The sequence below is a fragment of the Embiotoca jacksoni genome, unplaced genomic scaffold (genome assembly GCF_022577435.1).
Source record: "Embiotoca jacksoni isolate LCO1_2020_lvr unplaced genomic scaffold, fEmbJac1.0.p SCAF_4, whole genome shotgun sequence".
Classification (NCBI taxonomy): Eukaryota; Metazoa; Chordata; class Actinopteri; family Embiotocidae; genus Embiotoca; species Embiotoca jacksoni.
The window spans coordinates 5,315,356-5,338,676 of NW_027185392.1; the positions used below are offsets into that span (position 1 = coordinate 5,315,356).

The following is a 23,321-nucleotide window of genomic DNA, read 5'->3' on the forward strand; positions in this document are numbered from 1 at the left end:
ATAAAACCATAATAAGAGCATCATTAAAATAGATACACCCTAAAATAATTGGTCAAGCAAATTTGATAGTAATGGAAAACTCAACACAATGAGATGGCACTGACATCTTTGGCATCCCAGCTGGTGGATGAAAAGGATGCGTGTCAGAGAGAGGGGCGCTGCTCCTGCAATATCCTGTTTGTGACTCGTCTGAAATGCTGCTGACACAAGATCGTCTGACGGGTTAAGGAAGGTAAAGATTAACAATATACCTTGACGGATTATACCGCGTAGAGAGAGCGCGCGGGCCTTCTGATATTCAAGAAGTTTAAAACAGAAGCCACAAGTATCAATCAATCCCTTTCCCCATTTGTGCCACTTGTGCGTCACTGAGTGCGCACGGCGCGCTGCCTTTTGCTGCTGGAGGAGAGGAGAGGCTGTGCATTCACTCCCACATTCAACAGGCACTGAGGGATACTTTCTAGATGCAGTTTTCCCGCGTTGCATAAGTTGTATAGCCTACTTAAAAGTGCAGAGTGGTTGCAGACAAGGATCTTGGAAGAGGATACGTATTTCTGGGGGTGTTTAAATTGCGCGCTATGGCACATAGACGCAAATCCTCTACCAACACACCTGCTTTGCACTTCTGTAGATAAATCAGACAAGTAAAACAACTGAAACCGTCACTACATTCGAGGGAAAGAGGAAGAAAATGGCAGCTCCACATAACGGATCCAACATAACGGGGAACTACACGAACCAGTTTGTTCAGCCGCCGTGGCGTATCGCTCTCTGGTCGGTCGCCTACAGCTCTGTGCTGGCGGTGGCGGTGTTTGGAAACCTCATTGTGATATGGATCATTCTCGCCCACAAGCGTATGAGGACGGTGACGAACTATTTCCTGCTGAACTTGGCGTTTTCAGACGCGTCGATGGCCGCATTCAACACTTTGATAAACTTTATCTACGCCGCTCACGGGGAGTGGTACTTCGGGGAAGCCTACTGCAAATTCCATAACTTCTTCCCGGTCACATCCGTGTTTGCAAGCATCTACTCCATGACTGCAATAGCTGTGGACAGGTGGGTTTATGGAATGCTGGAATAATATTTAACTAACGATGCCAAGTCCACATCTCTCTATATATATAAGTTATCCATTAGGCTTTGTGTGGGTAAAATATTGTGTTTTTTATTAAAAATGTAACAATTGTTTTTAATAGGTTTCTGTGTAAATCTGTTCCCGTATTGTAATCAATAAGAACAGTACATCCACTACAGTGGCCATACCTCCTGTGGCGGTATTTTCTGTACAGCTATTGAAGTAAAATAGGCCTGTACTCCATATTAATCCAATCCATCTTCAGCACAATTTAATCATCAAAGAAGCAGTGAACCCTCCAAAACATTTGCACGGAACACGAATATGTCAAGCTAATAAGAATGTAAAAATATTCTCGTCAACCAACCACTTTCATCTCCCGGGTTTGATGCATGTTTTGGACCTTTTCTTCCTGATTATTGGCTTCCACCAGCAGAGGCGGAAAACCAACTTTGTGTTATGACTTGCTTGATGTCAATTTAAACGTTTGGTAAGGATTGTGTAATTTAAATTATTTGTGCCCTATCACAAGAATATAGCCCCCCCCCTCCCTCCTGTATACATTTATTTCAGGTCCCAGTGGAGGAGTGGGTAATTATTTGCATTAGGAAAGCGGTAGCTCAGCAGGGTGACTGCCATCTCACACCGCATGGGTCTATTCCACAGATTTATTTTTACATTTCACTGCAATGAATCTTCAAGCAGTTGTTTGGCAAAGAGGCGGTGAATGACTCTATGTGCCATCACATTAAAAAAAACAACACCCTTTCCTCTGTGCTTCTACACGCTTCGACTCTCTTGCTTTGTGTCACATGCACTCTGCTCATCATCTGTGCTGTTTCACACGTTTTCTTTCTTGGTTCCTCCATCTGGTTCTATAAGTCTCCCCCAGTGGTTTCCAGCAATGCAGGGATGCAGTAAATACCATCAGCTGGGCTTTGATTCTGATCAGTGGACCATCCTTTAAATAAGGGGATTAAACTGATGAAGGAAGCAGGGGGAACATAATGAAAACAAAAAGCTCGTTGAAGCTGAAAGCAAGCATAATGTGCGTCTCCAGCTTGTGTAAGTGTCACAATGTGTGATATCGTGTGAGGTGTGTTCCTCCTCCAGTTCTTCTCTTTGACACACAAATGGAACAATGCATTTCCTCAGGCCGTGCTCATTTTGGCTCCTCTACGACAACTTACATGCGTTTGTATTTTTGGTCTGCAGTGTCCATTCGATTTTGTCAACCGTGCACTGAGAAAGAGAACATCGGCATGACCTACATGATGTCGATGTAACCCCCGGACATGCTTTTCGTAACCCCAGTATGGTGCTGTCTCTGCTCTGATGTCTTGAAATGGCACGAGGCCACAGTTCGTGATCATCTGTGAATTTGTCCTTCCTGTTGACTCTCTCGGCTGCCGAGTGCGTTTCCTTGGGCACTGCAGCAAAAGAAACACAGGTTTCTGTGTGAAAGGTAACTCTCGGGAAGATTTAATGATATCCCAGCTGGTGACTTTTACCATTTCCCATATTTTATACATCCATAACTATTTTAAGGGCATGATTTTTTTTAGGTACTAACAGCTTTGAAAATGTACTTCTAAAAAATGTGTTTCTTTCTAAAGACTTTGTTCTTGTTACTCTTGATAATCGACTTTGATGAAAAGTTCTGATTAAAATTACTATACAAAGGAAGAAATGACCCCTCTAACAGAGAAATAGATGTCACGTGTTCTCTAAGAATGTTTTTTTTAATACTTTGAGCATTGATAGATAAAAGTTAAAGCAAAACAATCTTCATAGAAACCAGTATTAAGTGTTAAGTGTTAATAATATCATTAACAAATGAATAGTTTTTTGTTTTTTTTTGGTGATACTGTGAAGTGAAGATGGCTGAAACATTTTCCTCTCTCCTGAGTACATTTGAGGCAGCACTTGACATTTAGCTGCATGCGCAAAGTCTGGCTACTTGGCCTGGAAGTCTATCTCTGCTAGTTAAACAACAGGTGGAGATTAAGGGAGTGTTTACTTGGTAATGTCACACTGTTGTGACATGGTTTTAAAACAACATTGTGTCTGAATGCTTCCCTGTGGAGTCTAAGGCATGACAGAGTCCCATTTAAAAAAAAGAAGAAAAGAAAAGAAAAAAATGTGAAAGGATTGTTGATGATGATGCCTCTGAGTGTGCTTTGATCCATCCATACTAAAAAGGAATATGTGTGCGAGTGTGTTTGGGGAGGGGGTGTAATCCTGTTTAGTTTATTCAAGTGCTTCATTGTGGTTATTGTTCAGTGGCTATCAGTGCTATTAAATCAGCACTCATTGTGCAAGCTTGTTGGATCCTAAATAACTCTGCTGCTCGGGCGCATCCTTGATTGGACATCTAACAAGGGCCAGCAAGACACAATAAGTTCCAAGAAATGACTGGTGAATAGACGGGGTATCTTTGTTGTTGTCCCCCAGAGAGCTCCAGTCTCTAAGGTGAAAAGACAAGCCCTATTCTTAACCAACATTATGAAAATTGAGTTAGCAGCTCTAAGCCTGTGCTAAGCAATTTAAAATCATGTATCATCCTGAGTTGGGTTCATGCAGGCGGTAGTCTCCTGCCAGATTTGACGGTTTCATCGTGTCCTTTGAACAAAATCTCTTTCAAGTTTTTTTTTATTTTTTGAGAATGAATTTCCCTGAAAATCAAGCATCAATGTGGAATTGGAATTGCAGACAAATGTAATTTTAATGTGGAAAATTGTATTCAATCATCATTTGAACTGCCTGAACACAAATACATGCAAGAAATAGTTGTTTACCTCTCGTACTTTTCTTTAATATTTGCATTTTTCTTGTAAAATGCTGTTCATGTTCACCTAAAAAAAAAAATCCTTTATATTCAACAGTTCAGAAATCATATTCACTGTAATGTCCTCATGTACAAGCAGACTTTGCCTAATGTGAATATGGGAAAAAAAACGATAAAAAACAAGAAAGAAGAAAATGTCTCAATTATAAAATGTATATCATATCTCGGGAGACTTCTGGTTTAAAAAAAAACAGATGAAATCAATAAATCAATCACTAATTAAATATGCTGTCAATTTTTCAAACACGATGCTGTCTTTTTGACCGACCGACGTCTTTCCTGTAGGTACATGGCCATCATCCACCCTCTGAAGCCTCGTCTATCAGCGAAGGCCACCACAGGGGTCATCATATGTATCTGGAGTCTGGCTGTGGTTCTGGCCTTCCCTCTCTGCTACTTCTCCACCATCCGAGCTCTGCCCCAAAGAACCGTCTGCTACGTGGCCTGGCCCAACAAGGGAGAAGACCACTTCATGTGAGACATATTTAGTTACTTGCTTTGATAACAGGCTGCACAGCTCAGACCTTTCCATTTTAATAGGGCTGTTGTTGTTGCAACAGCTTTGTCTGAGTTTAAATGTAAGTAATCTTAACTGGTTGCTCCTGTAGACTGTATGTAAAATCGACGTTGTCTCTGAATCTGAAAAGTGAAAACAATGCAGAAGTGCCTTAAATTGCAATACCACTGAGGGCCAATAGGTGCTAGCTCCAAAAACCTCTCTGGCTCCCACAGACTGCCATTAAAAAAATTGTCATATTTTCTCATGAAATACATAGTCATTTTTTCACAGGTCATGGTGTCATTCACTAAATTCTCTCCTGATCGGTTTTCTGATGATCCTTCTTAAAATAATCCATCATTAATAGGCCTCAAACAAAGGTATGTTTGGGGGCCTCCCTGGTTTGATTGATGTGCCTGGGGTGCAGTAAAGTTGCTGATATAGGTGGCATAATGTCTTCTGGTACTCAATTAGATCCACCTCTTCACTCCTCCCCAGCCTTTCCAAATATGATCACATGGCTCCAAAAAACGTAGATCGTATTAGCCAAAATGCCCGACTCAATGCTTCTAAATGGCAGTTCACAAACCAATGGGTGATTGGTGAATTGAGCAGAGCAGTCCAGTATGGTTGGGAAAAATGAAAGCCAGGACAGTTTACCATCTATATGATAAGCTTCGCTAACAAACTGCTGTCTGCAGCCTCATATTTACTGTACAGACACGAGAGGGGTTTCAAACTTCCTTCTCACCAAGAGCATGACTAATTGTATTGAAAATGTCAAACTATTGCTTTAATTGAAGTCAGTTGTAGGTTTCAGTCAGTAAACTACTGCAGCTTGAATTTGTCCCCTCCGAGTCAGACTGTCAAAACCGAGTTCTGCTGTGATGTTCTGAGGCGTCTGTAGGAAAACATTCAGTGCAAATGACTAGATTTTGGCGCGATTGCACTGCTCTCAGCGCATTGAAAACCTACAAGTTTCGCGCGATTAAACAATCGTCACTCCTAACCATCCCTACTTGCCCGATTTTGCTCCCCACTCCTTCTTTCTGTTCCCCAATAATTTGTCACAAACTTTGATGTGCGCTCTCTGCGTTGCCTTTGTCCCAAACACAATGGGTGAATTTAGAGTTTGTCACTGTGTTTGGATGCCATCCAAAGCCCCTCCAAATTGAGACACTTGCTACTGCAATTACAAACAGACCTACTCATTTGTTCTTATGGCTGCAGGTGATTCACATTATCTCTTCACAATGATGCACGTACGTCAGAGGTCTGCCGTCATTAAACGGATGGCGGCACTATCAAGGAGAGTAGTTTCACCAGGAGTTAAACACAATCCGTGTCTTTGTGCTCCTTTAAAGATGAATTATTACAGTGTAGAACAGCAAATTTTCTTGTACAGCCTCTCCTCAAAATAATCAACCATTTTGTTTTCCTGGCACAGTCGGTACTCCAGTAATACATACAGTCCATGCGGTCACAAATTTTGGGCTGCACACGGACGTGCACAGCGGGGTACGCACGGACCCTCACAGACTTTGGCAAATGACAAAATGACGAGTGGATGTGAAAGAGCATGAATTGGGCTTTAATGTAACATGCTGAACCTCAGTGATGTAAAAAGGTATGTATTTGTAGTGAAACATGAAAAAAAAAAAAGGCTCATATGAATGGATTCACTACCTCACCATTTCTCTACTTTCTTCCCAGGTACCATATCATCGTTACAGTCCTGGTCTATGTGCTGCCCTTAGTGGTAATGGGCATCACTTACACCATCGTGGGGGTGACGCTGTGGGGAGGTGAGATACCTGGAGACTCATCGGATAACTACCACGGACAGCTCCGGGCTAAAAGGAAGGTAGGCAAGCTTAAGGAGGAAATAGTCTCAGGTCACTCAGGAATTGAGGTGTGGTCTAATTTTTTTGTGAACACGACGATTGTTGAATGCTTACTGGGGCCTGGGAATAATCTGTCATTTTTCAGCCATTGTAAAGCTTGTGGCTTCAGGTTATTTTATCTTGCTTCTGTTTTGTTACCTAAAGTGGAATAGGAAAATAACAGTTTGAGGCAGTTTGGTGTTAATATATATTTGTTGTTTGGAGTCTCAAGAGATTTTAGAATCTTTAAAGAAAGTGTTTAAAAAGAATCTGCCAAGGCAGAACAATTATGCAGGTCTTTTTCACTGTGAATATACCTTCAGGATTTGGATTTAAGCTTCTGTCTCTATTAATGACTGCGGTTACAAACATTTATAATCCCAGAACACCACCAAATCTGATTAATTGTTCCTTGGCCTGTTTCATGGACTCAGTTTTTTATGATAATGTCTTGTTAAGAGTGTCCTGCTGATGACAGCCTGGTGAGGACATAGCATGTTTTGCTGGGGATGAAGGTAATGCTTTGCAGCACCGAAATTATAGCAACTCCATATTTTTACTGTTTTACACGGTCTGCAATATATAACCTCTTAATATTTCATACATTTAAATGAACCAAATTAACCCTATTTAAGCTTTTATTGGTGTGTTTAATCACTGGAACTAATATTTCTGTTTTCAATATGATCAGGTAAACATGCAGTAGCAGCAGCAGGACTACATAGGAACCATACATATTATTCCTCACTACAGCAGGAAAATTGAGCTCTTACATTTGTAACAAAGACACGACAGATAGGCACATTACATCCAGTTCCCACTGGTGAAATGAAAAAGAACAATGATGTAGACTGAGTTCAACAATTCTTAATCTAGTGTAGCTTTGCAGAAAGATTAAAGTCACTGATAAATGTTAAACTTAAATGTGAGAATATTAACCTCAGCATATTAGTGAACGAGATGATGACTTGCGTGTGCAGCAGGTATTGTGCCGGGAACATTTCAGGGAAGAAAACCTTGATTCTGCACAACACAACCTTTGTGACTCTTAATTATTGTCAATCAAATGCTTGTGAATGAGCCAGACAGGTAGATGTTTGGAAAACCAACAGCGTCTCAAGGTAATTAGAGTTTGTCCCCACTGTCGCAGACACAAATGAAACCAATGGCTTTTTTAAAAATCAGAAATCGGTATCTCATTCAAGACACGTCTTTATAATGAAAGTGTTTACTGCCATGAACAATGGCCAAATTCGAGAAAACACATTTCGAAGCAGGATGATGAACGCAAACAATTCATGACACATTCTATTGTGTCATTGGCAAATAGAGTAACTGTATATAAATCTTGGCTCAGACTCAGTTAATACCACCAGCGGATATCCTATCTTGGATCTCTTCATGAATCACAATAATGTACTAAATCAGAAACCAAAGGTTCTCAACCGTTTTGTTGTTGTTGTTGTTGTTGTTATTGTACCCCTTCAGCTCAAATAGAGTAGTTCACTTTCATTGATGTCACCCATCATGTTCATTATTGTGTCAATTTAAGTGAATATTAGACAGAATGCTAATTATAATGAAAACAGGGTATCAACAGGTTTGGTCAAGTTTGAATTTACACTAGTACTGCCTGGACTAGCAGAAGCTTTTAGCTATTCGATTAAATGTTTCTCATTTCTCAAATGTTAGGTTCTTCAGAGCACATTGTGTACAGCTTTCTGGTTGGTGGAAATGTGTCTTATTCACTTATAATTCTTTTTTTGTTGTTGTTTGTGACAGTAAATGCACTGAAGATTGTTTCATTTATGTAGATCAATTAACTTAGGCTAAAATACTTCAGCGATTTTTTAAATTTTTTTTTTTAGCTGGGCTGTTACAGTGAGGCCACACAGATCCACCCATGCCCACCTCATACGCACGCTTTGATTGGCACATTTTAAGTTGTTCTAATAAGTGTCAAAGTAATACTTTGATGCAATCCTATGTTTAAAGTTTTAATGACATTTCTGGATAACTGACTGGATGAACTGTAATACAGCTTTCATTATAGGCTCAACCACAATTGTTAACTAAGTAGTGTTGCTGCTCACTAGTCACTGCAAATCCCCCCAGCTTCTACTTGTGGCTGTTATACGTTCATTAGAAATGTTTTTGTTTTGCAAGCCGTGGTTCACACGGTGATGCTAATGAGCTTTATATCGCTGTATGAAACCAGTAAGTGGTCAAACTCGTAGGAAACAGTCAGACAACAGTAAAAGAATGGCAAAGTAGGTTTAGCTCACTTCATCATTTCTTAAATGGAAAAAATCATCCCCATGCTTCTGAGCTTGTCATCCAACAGTTTGATTTTAGTAATGGCTGATGTACTCAATCCCCCGAAGAATTGATGCCAGTTACTACCAGGTAAAAATTTTCATCTTTGCCTTTTCCTGTTTTCACTTCCCCAAAAATCAATATGGGCCTCAACATTTTTTATTTTTTTATTTCTGTCTTCCTGACAGAAAATGGGTCTTTGGGGAGTCCTTCCTAACTTCAGATCATTCAGTAAAAAAAAAATATTGTGTGTGTGTGTGTGTGTGTGTGGAGGGAGGGGAGGGGAGGGAGGGGCGGGGGGGTTACCCATTTGCTTTCAGTGTTAAAGACAGACTACATTTTTTTTAACACAGTCTGATTCTGCAATCGCAGTTCTGTCCTCAGCGTCTTCTTCTACAATATCAGGTTGAGAGTTTAGTGCTCACGGACTCTGGTCAGAGTACGTTACAGAAAGTAGACACCATCCTGAAGCCACACTGTGAAGTATCACAGAAGTAGCTGCGTCAAAGCATAATGTTTTTTTTTTTTTTTTACTGTATTCCAGACTCATGGCAAAACATACTAAATACAACAAAATAAAACATTCAGCTCAGTGAGCTGAATCACAACCACAACACAATCAAAGCTTGATGACCCACACTGGAATTTAAATAACTGTGACAGAAATTCTGACTAATAGATTCTCTAACTACTGTCTTAGATCTCCTCTTCTTTCCAATGATCAGTGTTTTTGCTTTTTAAGACAATCCTTTCAATATTATAATTTATTTTACAATACATTTTTAAATAGTTAAAAATTACCAACATAAAAAAAAAAAAAATTGCTTTTGGAAAACTCACTGCTAATGTCAGCATTTTAACACCTCTATAGAGCTTTAATAAACTCCTGGCTTACACACTGTCGGCTGTGGACACCACATAGTAGCTCTCTTTAAACTTCTTTCTGGAGTCCACTCAGAGTTCTTGTTCCTCACGTGCACAGTAGGTTGGTGTCTCAAGGAAGAAACTCTCGTTAATTGTCCCTCTACAAACTGTAGCACATTTGATTGCCTTTATGTTGTTATAATACGGTAGTGCCGGATCTCTTCACACAGCCTCTTTTTTTTTTTTTCTTTCTGGAAGCCAGCGAATTACAAAAGAGAAATCCCAGAAATTATAATAATGATCTTTGATTGTAAAGATGTGCAGGTGAACTATTTACCTGCCACTATGTTAGTTTTTTATTCGGTAAAACACTGCATAGTTGTTGGGTAATTTTTGCCCTTATTTGCATGAAATTGTGAGCCTCACCATTTTTGCTCTGCTAATATTACTTGCTTTTCCTAAAATTCCAAAAAGTCTTCTGAGACTATTTGCTCATGTCAGTTGAGTTTGTATACTTGTGGCTCTAAGAGGCTCTACAGAATTTCACCACAGCGGTACTTTGAGATAAATGCGAAGCATTTACACAGGCGACATGACCAGCATGCTAAGTAGGACACAATGATGGTGCTAACATTGAAATGTTATGTTATGTTTGCCATCCCAGTTTAGTGTACGATGCCGACTCCAAGCTGGAAATGACCTCATGAAGACACGGATTCGAGCCCCGCTCAGGTATCACACATGGTTCATGGTTTATGGAGGGCGAGTCCCCTTAATAAGCCACATGGTTCACAGAGAGCAAATCCCTGTAAGGGTAAGCCACGTGGTTCACGGAGGGCGAGACCTCCTAAGGCGAGTCCCTCTAAGGGTAAGCCACATGGTTTCGGGTTCGTACGTGTAGTCATACTAATACCAAACCAAAGGTCAACAACAATACAAAACTCAAACAACAAAAAAGTCCAAAAGAGACTTTTTTTTTTTTTTCATTGTGCACTGGTTAGAGCAGTTGCCTCCTCACAGTGAGAAGTAACTTGAGGCATACATGTCAGTTCAGAAAAAGGTTATACTCAAAAAAGTGATAAAAAAAAAAAAGTCATCCAAAATATCCAAAGTATGTTGTCCAAATCAAGATAAACCTATACAATGTTGCCATGTCCAATTTTAAGACAGATGAAATTGTTATAATTCTGCAGAGATGTTACACCCTAGGCATACCTCAAACGTGTGCATGCTACCTTCTTGTTACAGGAACGTTGCCATGCTCCGAATGATCCCGTGATGATTGATGGAACTAGCTAATTCACTCACTCCCTTTCTCATTCATGTTTAGCATGCGGTAGATTGACTGCGGTGAGCAGCTGTTAGCTGGTGTGAGGCTCTATTTTGCATTCATGTTCATCGTTAGCATAGATTTTGGGGTGAAACATGAGCATGAATGCAGATATTAGCTGTCAGTAACTTTGCAAGAAACATGACCTTGCATGTGTTTTGCTGCAAAGGCAATCATGTAGAAAAATCCTTTGTTAAAATTAACAGATTTAATTCTACTAGTAAAACACAGAGACAGGCTGCCTGACTGCACAGGTCACATAGCAGTAAAGCTGCTCAGAAGCTTCACTCGCTGTGTTGTAAGTTGTAACTTAGAGACAAACATAGGTTTAGTGCTGCCAGAGAGCTCTGTGTGCGATCGGTCGTGAGTACCATCGATTGTCCATTGAATCGAAAGTGAGTCAATAAAATGTTCGCAGTTCCCCTGATCTGGTGGAAAATTGTTTACATTTTTTTAAGTGCTTGATGATCCAATCATCTGTAAAACATGTCATGCAAGAGAGCCAATTAAAAACAAATGGAATGGTAAAAGTTATCATTTTGATAATTAGGGTGTATCGATTAATTCACATCATTAATTCAAAGCCATTCAGGAAATGTTGGTGTTACGTGAACTTAACTGTATCCGTTTCAGATTAACAGCCCTCTAATGTTTCATCTGACAGGCACCCTTCATTTCTTGACAAGGCTCTTATTTTTTAAAACATTTGCAGGAAGTTGTTGTGTCTGAAATTGAACGTGCTAAATGTAATATATCTTCAAATTAGTAGATTGGTGGAAAGTTCCATTGTGACAAAACACTGGCAATTCTATAAATACTTTCACTCCACAATCCACATGTACAGGTACCAGTAATCCTCTGAGATACGCATGTGCTTGCGCAAAAATAATACAGCGAGCAGTCGATATGTAGATTACTCGGGGACAGTGGTTTCATGGGGGACGACAGCTGAGATGTGAGGCTTCAGGTAGGCACAAGCACATTTTGACATCAATGCAATAGGTTTTGAAATATATTCAGATGTATATCATGGTGTCAGCTGCAGATTTACATATCTTAGAAAAAGAGCCTTGGCGGAGGTCTGCGCTCTCCGAGTGCCCTTCCTCTCATCATTTTTTTTTTTTTAATAAATTATTATATATTATTTTTCTCTGTTTTTATCCCACTTCTCTTTGTAGTATAGCCATCATGAGACATCAAAGTATTGGAAATAGATATGACATGGTCCCTTGAGGTCTTCTCAACTGAATCTAAATTTACCTATGTTCTTCATACTTCTGTTATTCTCTCTACTCTGTCTGAGCCCATTTAAAGTACACAGGAATTTTCAAGACCTACCTATAGGAAAACCATCCAAGGCACTCCGACTGTCCTCTTGAATTGAATCAAGAAACAGTGTACTTGCATGTCTGCATATATTATTCAGCATTCATCCATCTGGCGTTTTTTAATTACAAACCTATGCTGCAACATGTACTTTGACAGCATCAACAGCTGCCTCATGAAAACTTGTCACATGTTATGTTTTTTATTATAGATGAAATTTACCATGTTTACAAGGTAAATTGTTTCAACAAGGACTTCAGTTGAGTTTTCCTAGGACTTTATGTTTTATAATTTGCTTCCATTCCTTTTATTAAACAACATAGATAGAGCATGTACTGTCTGTGGTGTCGTTGTGTAATCTAAATAAAATTAGAATGTCCTTTATACCCTCATAGTACAATTTTATTACTCAGGGTTTACCGCAACATGAAAATAAAGATTCAGAGGATATTCATATAGACATGTTGTCCTTGTACCATAGCCAATAAAAAGGTTTTATGTTTGGTAGCAGAGAAATTGACAGAGCACATCTGAGATCCTCTGGCAGGGAGTTTCAGCTCACAAAAGTGTAAAAAAAAAAAAAGGGTGCTTTTCTAGTTTTAGAGATGACTCTTGATGTTTTTAAAAGGCAACAACAGATGACCTGGTTGAGCTGGAAAGCCCTGGTTGATGGGTACTTCATAAATACAGTGCATTGTGCCAGAATATTTAGTACTTAGTATATGAGAAAGAGCTATGCAACGATCAATTCCTAATTTCAGTATTTCAGTGAGGCAGAACAAGAGTATTATTTATGTGATGAACCTGCTACATACACTTTAGTACCTAAAGTAAAACAAAGGAAAATACTATTGTTTGTTGGTTCTGCTGGTTCTTTGCATGAGTATTTGTATTTTTGTGGGCAGGCAAGCAAAAATTAAATTTTCACTGACTTCAGCTCAACCCTAACAGCCTCATTCCAAGGTGTTCATGTCAAACCATCAGTTGAAAAACATGCTTAAAGGGATTAAAGTATGTGAAGATATGATCTACAGACCTGACATCTCCAATAAAAAACTTTCAATGCTCACCAACTTAAAATGAATCTATTTGTCAACATTTCTGTCATGAATTTCTGCTCACAGGATGACATTCTCACTTATTTTATCAAAGATAATTTTCACATTATAAGACCCAAAATTATGATCAGTCAAGATTTTGTTCATTTTGCCTATTTTCATCCAGTTTCAAGAAAAAAAACCCATTATTTTTCATTATAAGTTTATTGAAAACCCTCTCTTCATCAGAAAGACTATGGTTAAAATAATTCTGATGAATGAACACAATTCTTGGAAAATTCCACCTTTGCTTTATTATTTTCCTTCATCGCACTTAAACAGCTGTTATCACAGTGAGCATTGATTCATGTTTGCAGCTGACTGGTTACTGTTCTACTTTAATTTAACGCCACTTGAACTCTGCCTTTCATTCCTGTCAACACCTCTGTTTTAATTGGCCATCTCGATTTAAAGCGTTGGTGTCACAGATGCAGCTCTAAATTTGATTTATTTTTATATTACTGGTGGAAGTTTTATCTTCTACCAGTTTATAAGCATCCATTTGGCCACATATGCATGTCCTTAACGCAATAATATTAAGTTCTGTGCCTGTGCTGATGATTCACAGCTTTCTGTCCCCCTAAAGCCTGATGTTTACTCCCACCACCAACACTTTCATTGGTTTCCATTGACATATGTTTAGTTTGTTGTTAATATTAGTTCAACTTTTCTTTGAAAAGAAGTGTTGAAGAAATGTGCGTCAATAAGCGAGGGACTGCTCATATCACTTGTTTTACTCCTAGCTGTTGTTGTTGTTTAGCAGGCTAATTCAAATACAGCTGGGCATAAAACAATTCTTGGTTCATATTACCTCCATTTTTGCTTCTTTTCATCGGCTCCCTATGAGATTTACTCTACATTTTTTTCATCATTTTTCAAAGCTTTGCATTTCAGATGTAAGAGCCCCTTTGGTTCAAAGGCTCAACAAATCTGTGTATTTGCTTTGACTTTAACCCTTTTATTCTCAATCTATTTCATGATAATAACACAGATAAAAAATGACCACTTGGCACTCGAGACATTTTTTATTTGAGCTGCCAGGGCTTCGCAGACTATCCTTTCAAATTGTTAATTTAGCTGTTTGAGGAGAGAGTTGCGAGTCTGTATTTTTGTCACAGATCAAACCTTGGCCACTGTTTTTTTACTATAACTTTTTACTGCATGTTCCTGCTGTGCTCTGGCATTTTCAAAACCAGTCTGATATACAATTATTGTGTTTTGTTGTTATTTATTGTACTACTTTAGCTATGTATGTTTGATGAACAGTATTTCAACTGTCACTGAATGTATTTTCAAAAGCCTTCAAAGAAATGATGTGCCTACATTGTTTCCTTGGCAGCGATTGACTGATAACAGGCACAAACAGACTGCTGGTTTACAGCACTGACATCTTGAGAGAGGGACGGCATGTTTACGCATACAATCAGAAGGACATGCTTGTACACGGATTGCAGAGATTTCACTCATTCAATGTGTAGGACTTGTAGTTCTTAAAGTAGTTGCCAAAAATAATCAGTCAAAGAGACTGTGATTAAGCAGAGGCCTACTTTTAATGTTTTGGAGGCCAGCCTTACATAAAGTATGCGGTATACTCATAATAATTCTCTGGAAGTCCAAATATGGATTGTTCAAAGAACACTCAAGAGCACTCAGCAAATGTGTCTCTCTTCTTCAAGTTTATCTACATTTTCATTCTACTGAGAATCTAAACATGGTGATGGGATAGCTTAGCCCTTATTAACAAGAAATCAAAGAGTATAATAAGTTTTTCAGCAGTTGGTTCTCTTACTTGAATTGATTCTACTAATATTCTGCACTGCATGTCGCCTGTTTGAACATAGATTTCCATCGTTGTACATGACCTATTAAAGTCACATACTTGGCCACACTGTTACACAGTATGAGATGCGTTTTCATGTTTATAAATATGGACACTCAAAGTTTTTTTTTTTTTTTAGTCAATCCCACATTCACCTACTGTCAAAATTGCTTGCCAGAGCACCAAATGTGTTTTTATCCACTACTGAAAACAGTCCCCAACAAATGTTGGTGAAATGAAAAGGTTATTTTTTCATGTTTGAGCATCATTTTGCGGAAACTACAGTACCCTTCTGCTTAACAAAATTCAATTATCTTCTCTTTTTTTCTTTTTTTTTTTAAGGTACATTTTTAAATATATATATATATATATACATGTTCATTGAGAGCAGATGAGGAATGAGGGGAAGGGTGCCAGAGGCATAGGAATATAAACAAATACTGAGATGGGGTCAAAGACATTGCTGGTTTTGGGATTTGTTGACATTAAAAAAGAAAAGAAACATAAGAATATGATTTATTGTATTTCACTGATTGTCGTTTTATCTGTGATTTAAAAAAAAAAATCATGACCATAATGGCTATTAACAACTGACATCAAAATTAATTGATCAAGACACCTAAATAACATAAATATATGTTCTTCACAATCTGAGCTATGCACATGTAAAAATCAGTTTTACTATTGCAGAACTGTCTGACACAATACACGTACTTCAAATAAACACGACTCGTCACCGTCCCCTAAATGTTCTCCCCTTAAATGACTGTAACACACGGTTGAAGGATTCTTTTAAAATAGAACACGCCACGTGGAATGGAAACTTTTACTCTGCACGCATAACAACTTCTCACACAACTTTTAAGTTCGATTATATCATCAAAGCATTCATTTCATTTTACAATCTTTCATCAAACGAAAATATGGACTGAATGCTTCAACACTGTTTTAACAGCCCATTAGTTTATGGTATGATTTGTAGTATGCCGTAAACTTCTTTGAGACATGCACTTAAAACAATAGAGTGCCAAGATTCTGTTTAGATTTCAGGGGGGTATTCGATGATGTCTGTTTTGTCTCTGGTCATGTCTCCACTTGCAGTGGCTCTGCATCTGAGGAGTCGCACACTGTTGTGGATTCTGTTCCACAGCCACCACCCAGAGACAATCCACAGCAGTTAATTTCTTCCATTTTGAAAAAGACACTAAACGAGTAATCAAAACTGATAGATGGAAAGAGAAGTTGTGAAAAGGACCTTGCATCTTTATGCGCAAATGTTTTTATGTAAAATTACTTTTACTATTTACACTTGTTATTTATTGGTGTATTTAACAGAGATACTGTACATAATTAAAAATGGCTAGAAATGGGCTTCCAAATGTTACAAAGTTAAACTGAAAGCAGAATATAAGTTTAAAATCAGTAAGTCAGGGAAATCATTTAGAAACGTGAGCAATCATAATTCCAGAAGAAAATATTAACATCTAATTATATTGATTCTATGAATGTGACACTATTGTACTACATTTTAAGATACAATTTTAAACATGCAACAAAATAAACGCATAGAAAATATATACAAAGAAATAAAATGGGGAATTTTCATGTTAATAACAATAAAGACTTAAGGCAATACAATAATTTCTTCTTTCTCCTTTAACTTATATTTTCAATTGATTTAATTTAAAATATCATCTCAATAGGTTGGTATGATGAGGGTGCCAATTTCCATTTTAATTTCAAAGCTTTTTAAATGGGAGTTAATAATAACAATGATTTTTTTTTAGGTGAGTAAACAGTCATGGTAAAAGATGATGATTCTTATTAGTACTGCAATCATGATCCAAATTTGATTAATTACATAATATTCTAAGTATATAAATATTGGTTTTCCCAAAAGTAATTCATAAAACAGGGAATTCCAACCTTGTAAATTGCAACTTAATTATAAATAAACTCAGATGTAGGCCAGGTGAGGAACTGTTTTGATTTCAGGCTGGATCACTGGATTAGTCCGGGGCTGGTCCTGACCTCCCTGAGGAACGAGCCCACACACCAGACCTGAGCTATTTAAACCACTGCTACTGCTACACAGTTGTGCCTGACATCCCATTGCTACCACTGCAATCCTCGCACGTTTAAATCAATTTGCTTCATCTGTCGGCGTAAGAATAAGTACACTATATACAGAACAGAATGAAGCATATCATTTTTCAGGAACAGTGATGGTGGGGCGGCAGTGATTTTTTTTTTTTCTTCTCTCCTGCCATACACACTGCTGCACTGACATATGTCATAATGATTACAGCATCTGAATATTTCTCACTGTCTCTGTTGCAGGTGGTGAAGATGATGATCATTGTTGTTGTGACCTTTGCCCTCTGTTGGCTGCCATACCATGTCTACTTTATTGTGACTGGTCTCAACAAGAGCCTCAGCAGATGGAAATACATCCAGCAGGTGTACCTGTCAGTGCTGTGGCTGGCAATGAGCTCCACCATGTACAATCCTATCATCTACTGCTGCCTCAACAGCAGGTGGGTAACAACAACGACAACTAAGAGTTACTACTGAACATCCCTACCTTATCATCATTTCTGAACGAGGCCAGCAAGCTTCTCTTTCAAATCCGACCCACAATCATCTGCGCAGCAAAATATACATCACATCGACTGAGCTGGTGGCACTAATGCTCCGCCCAGTTGCTATTTGCAAAAGGAAGAAGATGAAGAGGCATTAAAAAGAAGCATAATGTTAAGTGTAGCGCTCGTTGCAAATTCCATACATTTCACAATTATTTGAATTGATTACAATCCCCTCTTAGCTTACTTGCCAGTCTTCGGTGTAGTATGGTGCACAGTGAACGTGGCTTCACATAAAAGAAAACATGCAACATTTATCAGAATTAAATATCATTGAAGGACTGCAATGTACAATCATACTTTTAAGACAGATTCCAAACAATAACCTGGCCTGTGTTGGCTAACTCTTCCCGTCTCCCTCCTGATGTGCTACCAGGTTTCGAGCTGGCTTCAAGCGAGCATTTCGTTGGTGCCCGTTCATCAAGGTGTCCAGCTACGACGAGCTGGAACTGCGCTCCACACGGCTGCACCCGATGCGCCAGAGCAGCATGTACACGCTGTCACGAATGGATACCACCGTGGTGGTGGCTTACGACCCTGCTGAGGGCAACGGCGGTGCTGGAGGTGGCCCTGGAAGGAAGCCCTCTCTGTCCTCTCGGAAGAGAAGCTACACCACATCTCGCCACACAGAGATCACTGCATGCAATGATAGCAGTGTTTACGTGCAAAATGGAGGAGCTCCGACCGCTCAGCCTGAGGAATTCTCTTGAGGAGCCTTTCTGCAAACATGAATACAGCAGAACATTTGCATGTGGAGAGGTTTCTACACATGCATGATACACTGTAAATACAAGCAGTGCACATGGTGTTTGCTTAGCTTGAACATAAAGCATTGTACAAAGGCAGAAGGAGATACTTTGGCATGAGAAGTTTAACTCTTGTCCAATCAAAGTCCCTCTGCAGAGGCTGTTCCTTCTTCAGACAAACATTCAGCTCTGACTGAGATTAGCGTCGAAACACAACCCGTGTCTATGTTAAGGTCTCAGTCCTACAGTTGAATGAAAATATAACTAAGTCTATGCTAGAATGGCCTTCTCATAACAGAGATACACGATGAAATTACATGATGGTAACAATGTAAGTATGTCATAGTTTTTATTACCATCAATTACAACTGTGAACTTTATGTGATTCAGAGGATGGACTCTGCATCTGTTTCCCCCTGAAGCCTTGGGCAAGCGGCTGCAGAGTCACCAATGGAATAGCTGCTGATTGATTTCTGCCTTGCTCCACTGATCGCCCTGCCTTTTGACTTTCGGTTATGTAACTGCTGTAAGGAACATTTTCCTGGTGATTGGCGATAAGCCAGAAGTGAAATCCAGTGTACATTTGCAGCATGTCAATAAACAGGCTGCTGAATGTGCTCACAAAAAAGCAAGCTAACTAATTACAGTAGGGGCTAATGTGTCAGTGTCTCGGTATAGTTGCTGTAAATGCCTTTCTACAGTGCGTAATCAGAAAGCTTTTGGCCTCATGCTGCTGTTGGTGTTTCAATGCTGTTTTCCTGTGTTGCATGTTACTTGAAGTCCCCGCCTGTGTGCACATGATGTGTTGAAATGTGCACCAATCTAGTCTTTTGCCATGCTGGGTTTACAGTATGATACAATGAACCATACTGTGACAAGTAGGATTATAATGACTACAGGAGCAGAGTGTCCTCTCTGATTCAGGCCTCAGCGAGACAAATACATGACCTCTGGTAAAGGTGAGACAACCCTTCACTGTATATACTCCAATGTGTTGCTGTAATGTTTTGACCATCTGTATATTTCCAGTTTAAAGTGAAATGGTTTCAACATTTTATGATGTACAGCATATTCCACAAAAAGTTCCCAGACATTCAATTTATCACCAAATCGAGACAATAAATTTCTACATCCCTAAAATTGACCACATATATAATTGCCCTTAGCTATTCTTACCAACAATTTTGAATGTTTAGAGGATTCATGAAAGTAATTACATAAGAATGTAAAAAAAAATATGTTGTTGTACTTTTCAGTGTTATGCGGTTTTGAGCTGTCGTCAAATCGTTTTATTGAAGCTGGTTAAATATTTGTATACGTGGTAATTAAGCCATTTTCTTGTCTTCTATATAAAATTGTTAAATGTACAGAAATGTGTGCCTCAAGTGGTGACCATATTGTTTGTTTTGTCTTTAAAGGATAGTTTATTTCAGCCTGAGCCTCAAATATTTGTCTTTCTTTCTTTCTTTCTTTCTTTCTTTCTTTCTTTCTTTCTTTCTTTCTTTCTTTCTTTCCTCCATACATAGATAGTGCTTCTATCACTGCTCTTATTCAAAAAGACTCAGGTTGAAAATAACTATATTATGCTTTAAACAAAAAAATATATAATGATTATTCCTGGCAAATCACAAATATTTCGATATATTGAGAAAAGGAAATTTTTATTATTGTTGAATTGTTGTTATTGATGATGCAAACTTTACAATTCTATATCAGATTTCTTATAAAACTGCCTCCAAAAGGTTTTTCATTGCTCTTTCATTGAGGTATGAGATGGTTTGCTCATGGTTATAAAATCTCTTTTGTTGTTCAGCTGTATTTCCATACTGATGAATTTCCAGCTGTTTAAACATTTTGCGTGTGCTCTTGTACATCCATGTGAACAGGAAACTAATAGCTACAGCCTCTCAGAGATTAAATCACATCAGATACATATAATGCTGAACAATACTCCCGTGAATGCCGTCATTAATTCAAAAAATGTGTCAGTTATATAATTCCTTAAACCACTGAACAACTCACACTTATTTATTGATTTGTTTTGGAGCTTCTGTTAGACCACTGAAATGCAGTTCAATGACCACTCATCACCAAAGGAACAAATATTGTAGGTTATAACATGAATTTGACCTTTAATAATGTGCCAGTACGTGCTTTTTCTCTGTCTTGCTTTACCAAATTTTTTTAATAAACAACTGTAACAGTGAACATTAGAGCAAAAGTGGTTCAGTACAAAGCATTGATCTGACACATAGATTTCTCAGGTGGGGGGCCATCTTAAGTTACTTTTATAGAAGCAGTTTTTCAAAAATGTGTCACGTTATAGGTGAAACTACAACATCGCTTTATTGCAAATCACACAAGGGAGTATATGTGATTGGATGTGTGGACAATGGGCTGAAGGCCAAAGAGATCAAATTAAAGTAATTTGAAGTAGACGCAGTATAAAACTTCATGACATCTTATTGAGTAAGACTGCAGTGTTTCATAGTGAGACAGCCATCCTTTCTGCCTCCCTTTCCAAATTACAAGCTCTGCTTTGATATCATGTTTAATCTCACTACCTCCTCAAAACATTATTACAGCATGACTTGTCAAATCTTTGAAAATTAGATGCTTAGCAATAGATTTTAGCTTCCAGATGCTCCTCGTACACAGAGTTAAAAACAAATGCTTCAGCTGATAGATTTCTATAAAGCCTCGTTACAACAATATCTGAGATTACTTTGCTTGATTACCTCATTGTTTTTACATATTTATCAGTATTTTTGTCACTGAAACTTGTTGCCATGATCTCACTCATCACTCAAACTGAAAGAAAAAAAAATAATAACAACATACAGATACTGACACAAAATTAAATAATGCATGTATTATTTGGCACTTAAAATCAGCAGGGGCAGATAGCTGTTTTTTGGAAATTCACTAGCTTTATGCTTTGTTGGACGTGTCAACACATCACCTCACATAGCTTAGCACAGGAAAATTGTATTTCTTCAAAATTGAAATGATTAAAAACTCAATCATTGTAATGTGATGCGTGTAGTAATTGTCTGTAATAAAATGACTATTCTTTGGACTTGGGCCAGTTTGAATGCTGTTGTTAAACCTTACAGGAAAGCTAGTGTGCTACAATTTGTCAATCAGTGATTTCAGTACATAAAGCTTTATTATTAAATATTCCAAATGACATGTAACTGATAGCTGATCAGCTTTTCAACACGGTTGTATTATAAGATTATTTCATTCTACAGTGAACAATGCTGAATAAGATAACAGAGTAGCTTGTTCCAGCTAGTTGCTGCTTTATAGTGCAGTCTGCTGATCTGTGGCAAAGCATTTGTTCAGCATGTGTTTATATGTTATATATGTTGTATTAAAATATAGCCTACATACAAGTTAAGTGTTCAGTTTGTGATGTAATATGTTTACATCTCATCAATCTTTCACTCAGTCAGTGGAGGAACTAAAAATGGAATCCTTCTGATGTTCAGCTGAAAACTTCACGGAGCACAGTGGCCTGCAAAACAGCACTATTTCTGAAGCAGAGGTGCCTTTTCACTGCCAACAAGCATGGATCTGCACCACTAAATAAGGACATTGTTACCAAGAAATCTCTGTCTACAGCATGCGCTTTAGGAGTGCTGGACTGCTGGTCTGTGTCAGACCACTTGGCAGCTCTGTCATTTTTAGAGAAACCCAGCACAGCAAGTGGCATAAAGCTGTCAATTTCCTCAGCACCACTGCAGCCAAATTACACACTTTGTGCACAGTTGTGAAAATTGTTTCTTCAGCTCTTCTCAGAAGAAAACATCTTTCATTGCTGTGGTTACTTGTTTTTTTATGTTCACAAAACATCGAATGGATCTGTTTAAGTGATTTAAAATTCCTCTCATGGCAGCAATGATTAGTCAAACCCTTTTTGCTCTTACTTCTTTGAGCAAAACCGCTTACAGTGTAAAAATTGTAGGCCTATTTCTCCTAACGGCCACATGTGCTATTCAACATATCTTTGTATCAGCCATGAGGAATCCATTGCCTCTCAGATGAAAGAACATCATGAAATTATCACCTGTTTACAACATTTACACATATCTGTGTATTCTGTTCACTGAATCTGAATGAAATCACTTTATTGTACCCTGAGCAGAGACTGAAAATCCAGCATGTGACTTTCACTGCATACTGACAGAAATGGTGTGAAATTCTACATTAGTTTCTATAAATGCATCCTCACTACTCCTAGATCTGCTCTCACAGTGAGCTTCGCAGAAGTAATGCTCACAAAAAGCCCAAAAGATCTATTCATCTCAACGGCCTCAGGGCAAACAAATGACAACAATAAAAATTCATGTTAAAAATCAATAAATACAATTCTGTAAACTAGAATAAACACAAAGGATAAAAATACTAATTAAAACTTAAAAACCAAGACAATAAATACATAATAAATAAATATTTGTGTGAATCTTGCTTGTAAAGTCTTACAATCCAGCTGAAAACTCTCCAGATTGTACCAACATACACTGAGCGACACTTGTTGGCTGCAAAGCAACACCTATAAGCAGTGTCACTGACGTCAATTGACTCGTGCAGCACATACTTGGATATGTCATGCAGTGAGTGATCAAGGTGCAGAAGGCAGGATGGGAAGATATGGGCAGCGAATGTGATAAATCTGCTACTTTTCTTGAGACCTGATGTCTTACATCATCGTCAAAAAATGCGACAACCTTACGAAGAAACATCATGCGCCACTGTTGTGTCTATTTTTTCTGTCTTCCAACCTTCATACCATCATCCAGTGCAGTCATTTTTAGAATGCAGCTCTAGCTGCTAAAGATTTTTCCAGATGTCACCTTATAGGCCAATA

The 23,321-nt window shown here is 38.3% G+C and overlaps 1 protein-coding gene across 1 annotated transcript; it reads left to right on the forward strand.

Annotated features, from left to right (window-relative positions):
• Window positions 1-456: 456 nt before the first annotated feature.
• On the forward strand, window positions 457-21,495 carry tacr3a (tachykinin receptor 3a). Its single transcript, XM_069168255.1, has 5 exons — window positions 457-1,059; window positions 4,212-4,400; window positions 6,139-6,289; window positions 17,401-17,597; window positions 18,079-21,495. The coding sequence occupies exons 1-5, from the start codon at window positions 692-694 to the stop codon at window positions 18,410-18,412; spliced, it is 1,239 nt and encodes a 412-aa protein (XP_069024356.1). The 5' UTR covers window positions 457-691; the 3' UTR covers window positions 18,413-21,495.
• The last annotated feature ends 1,826 nt before the right edge of the window (window positions 21,496-23,321 follow it).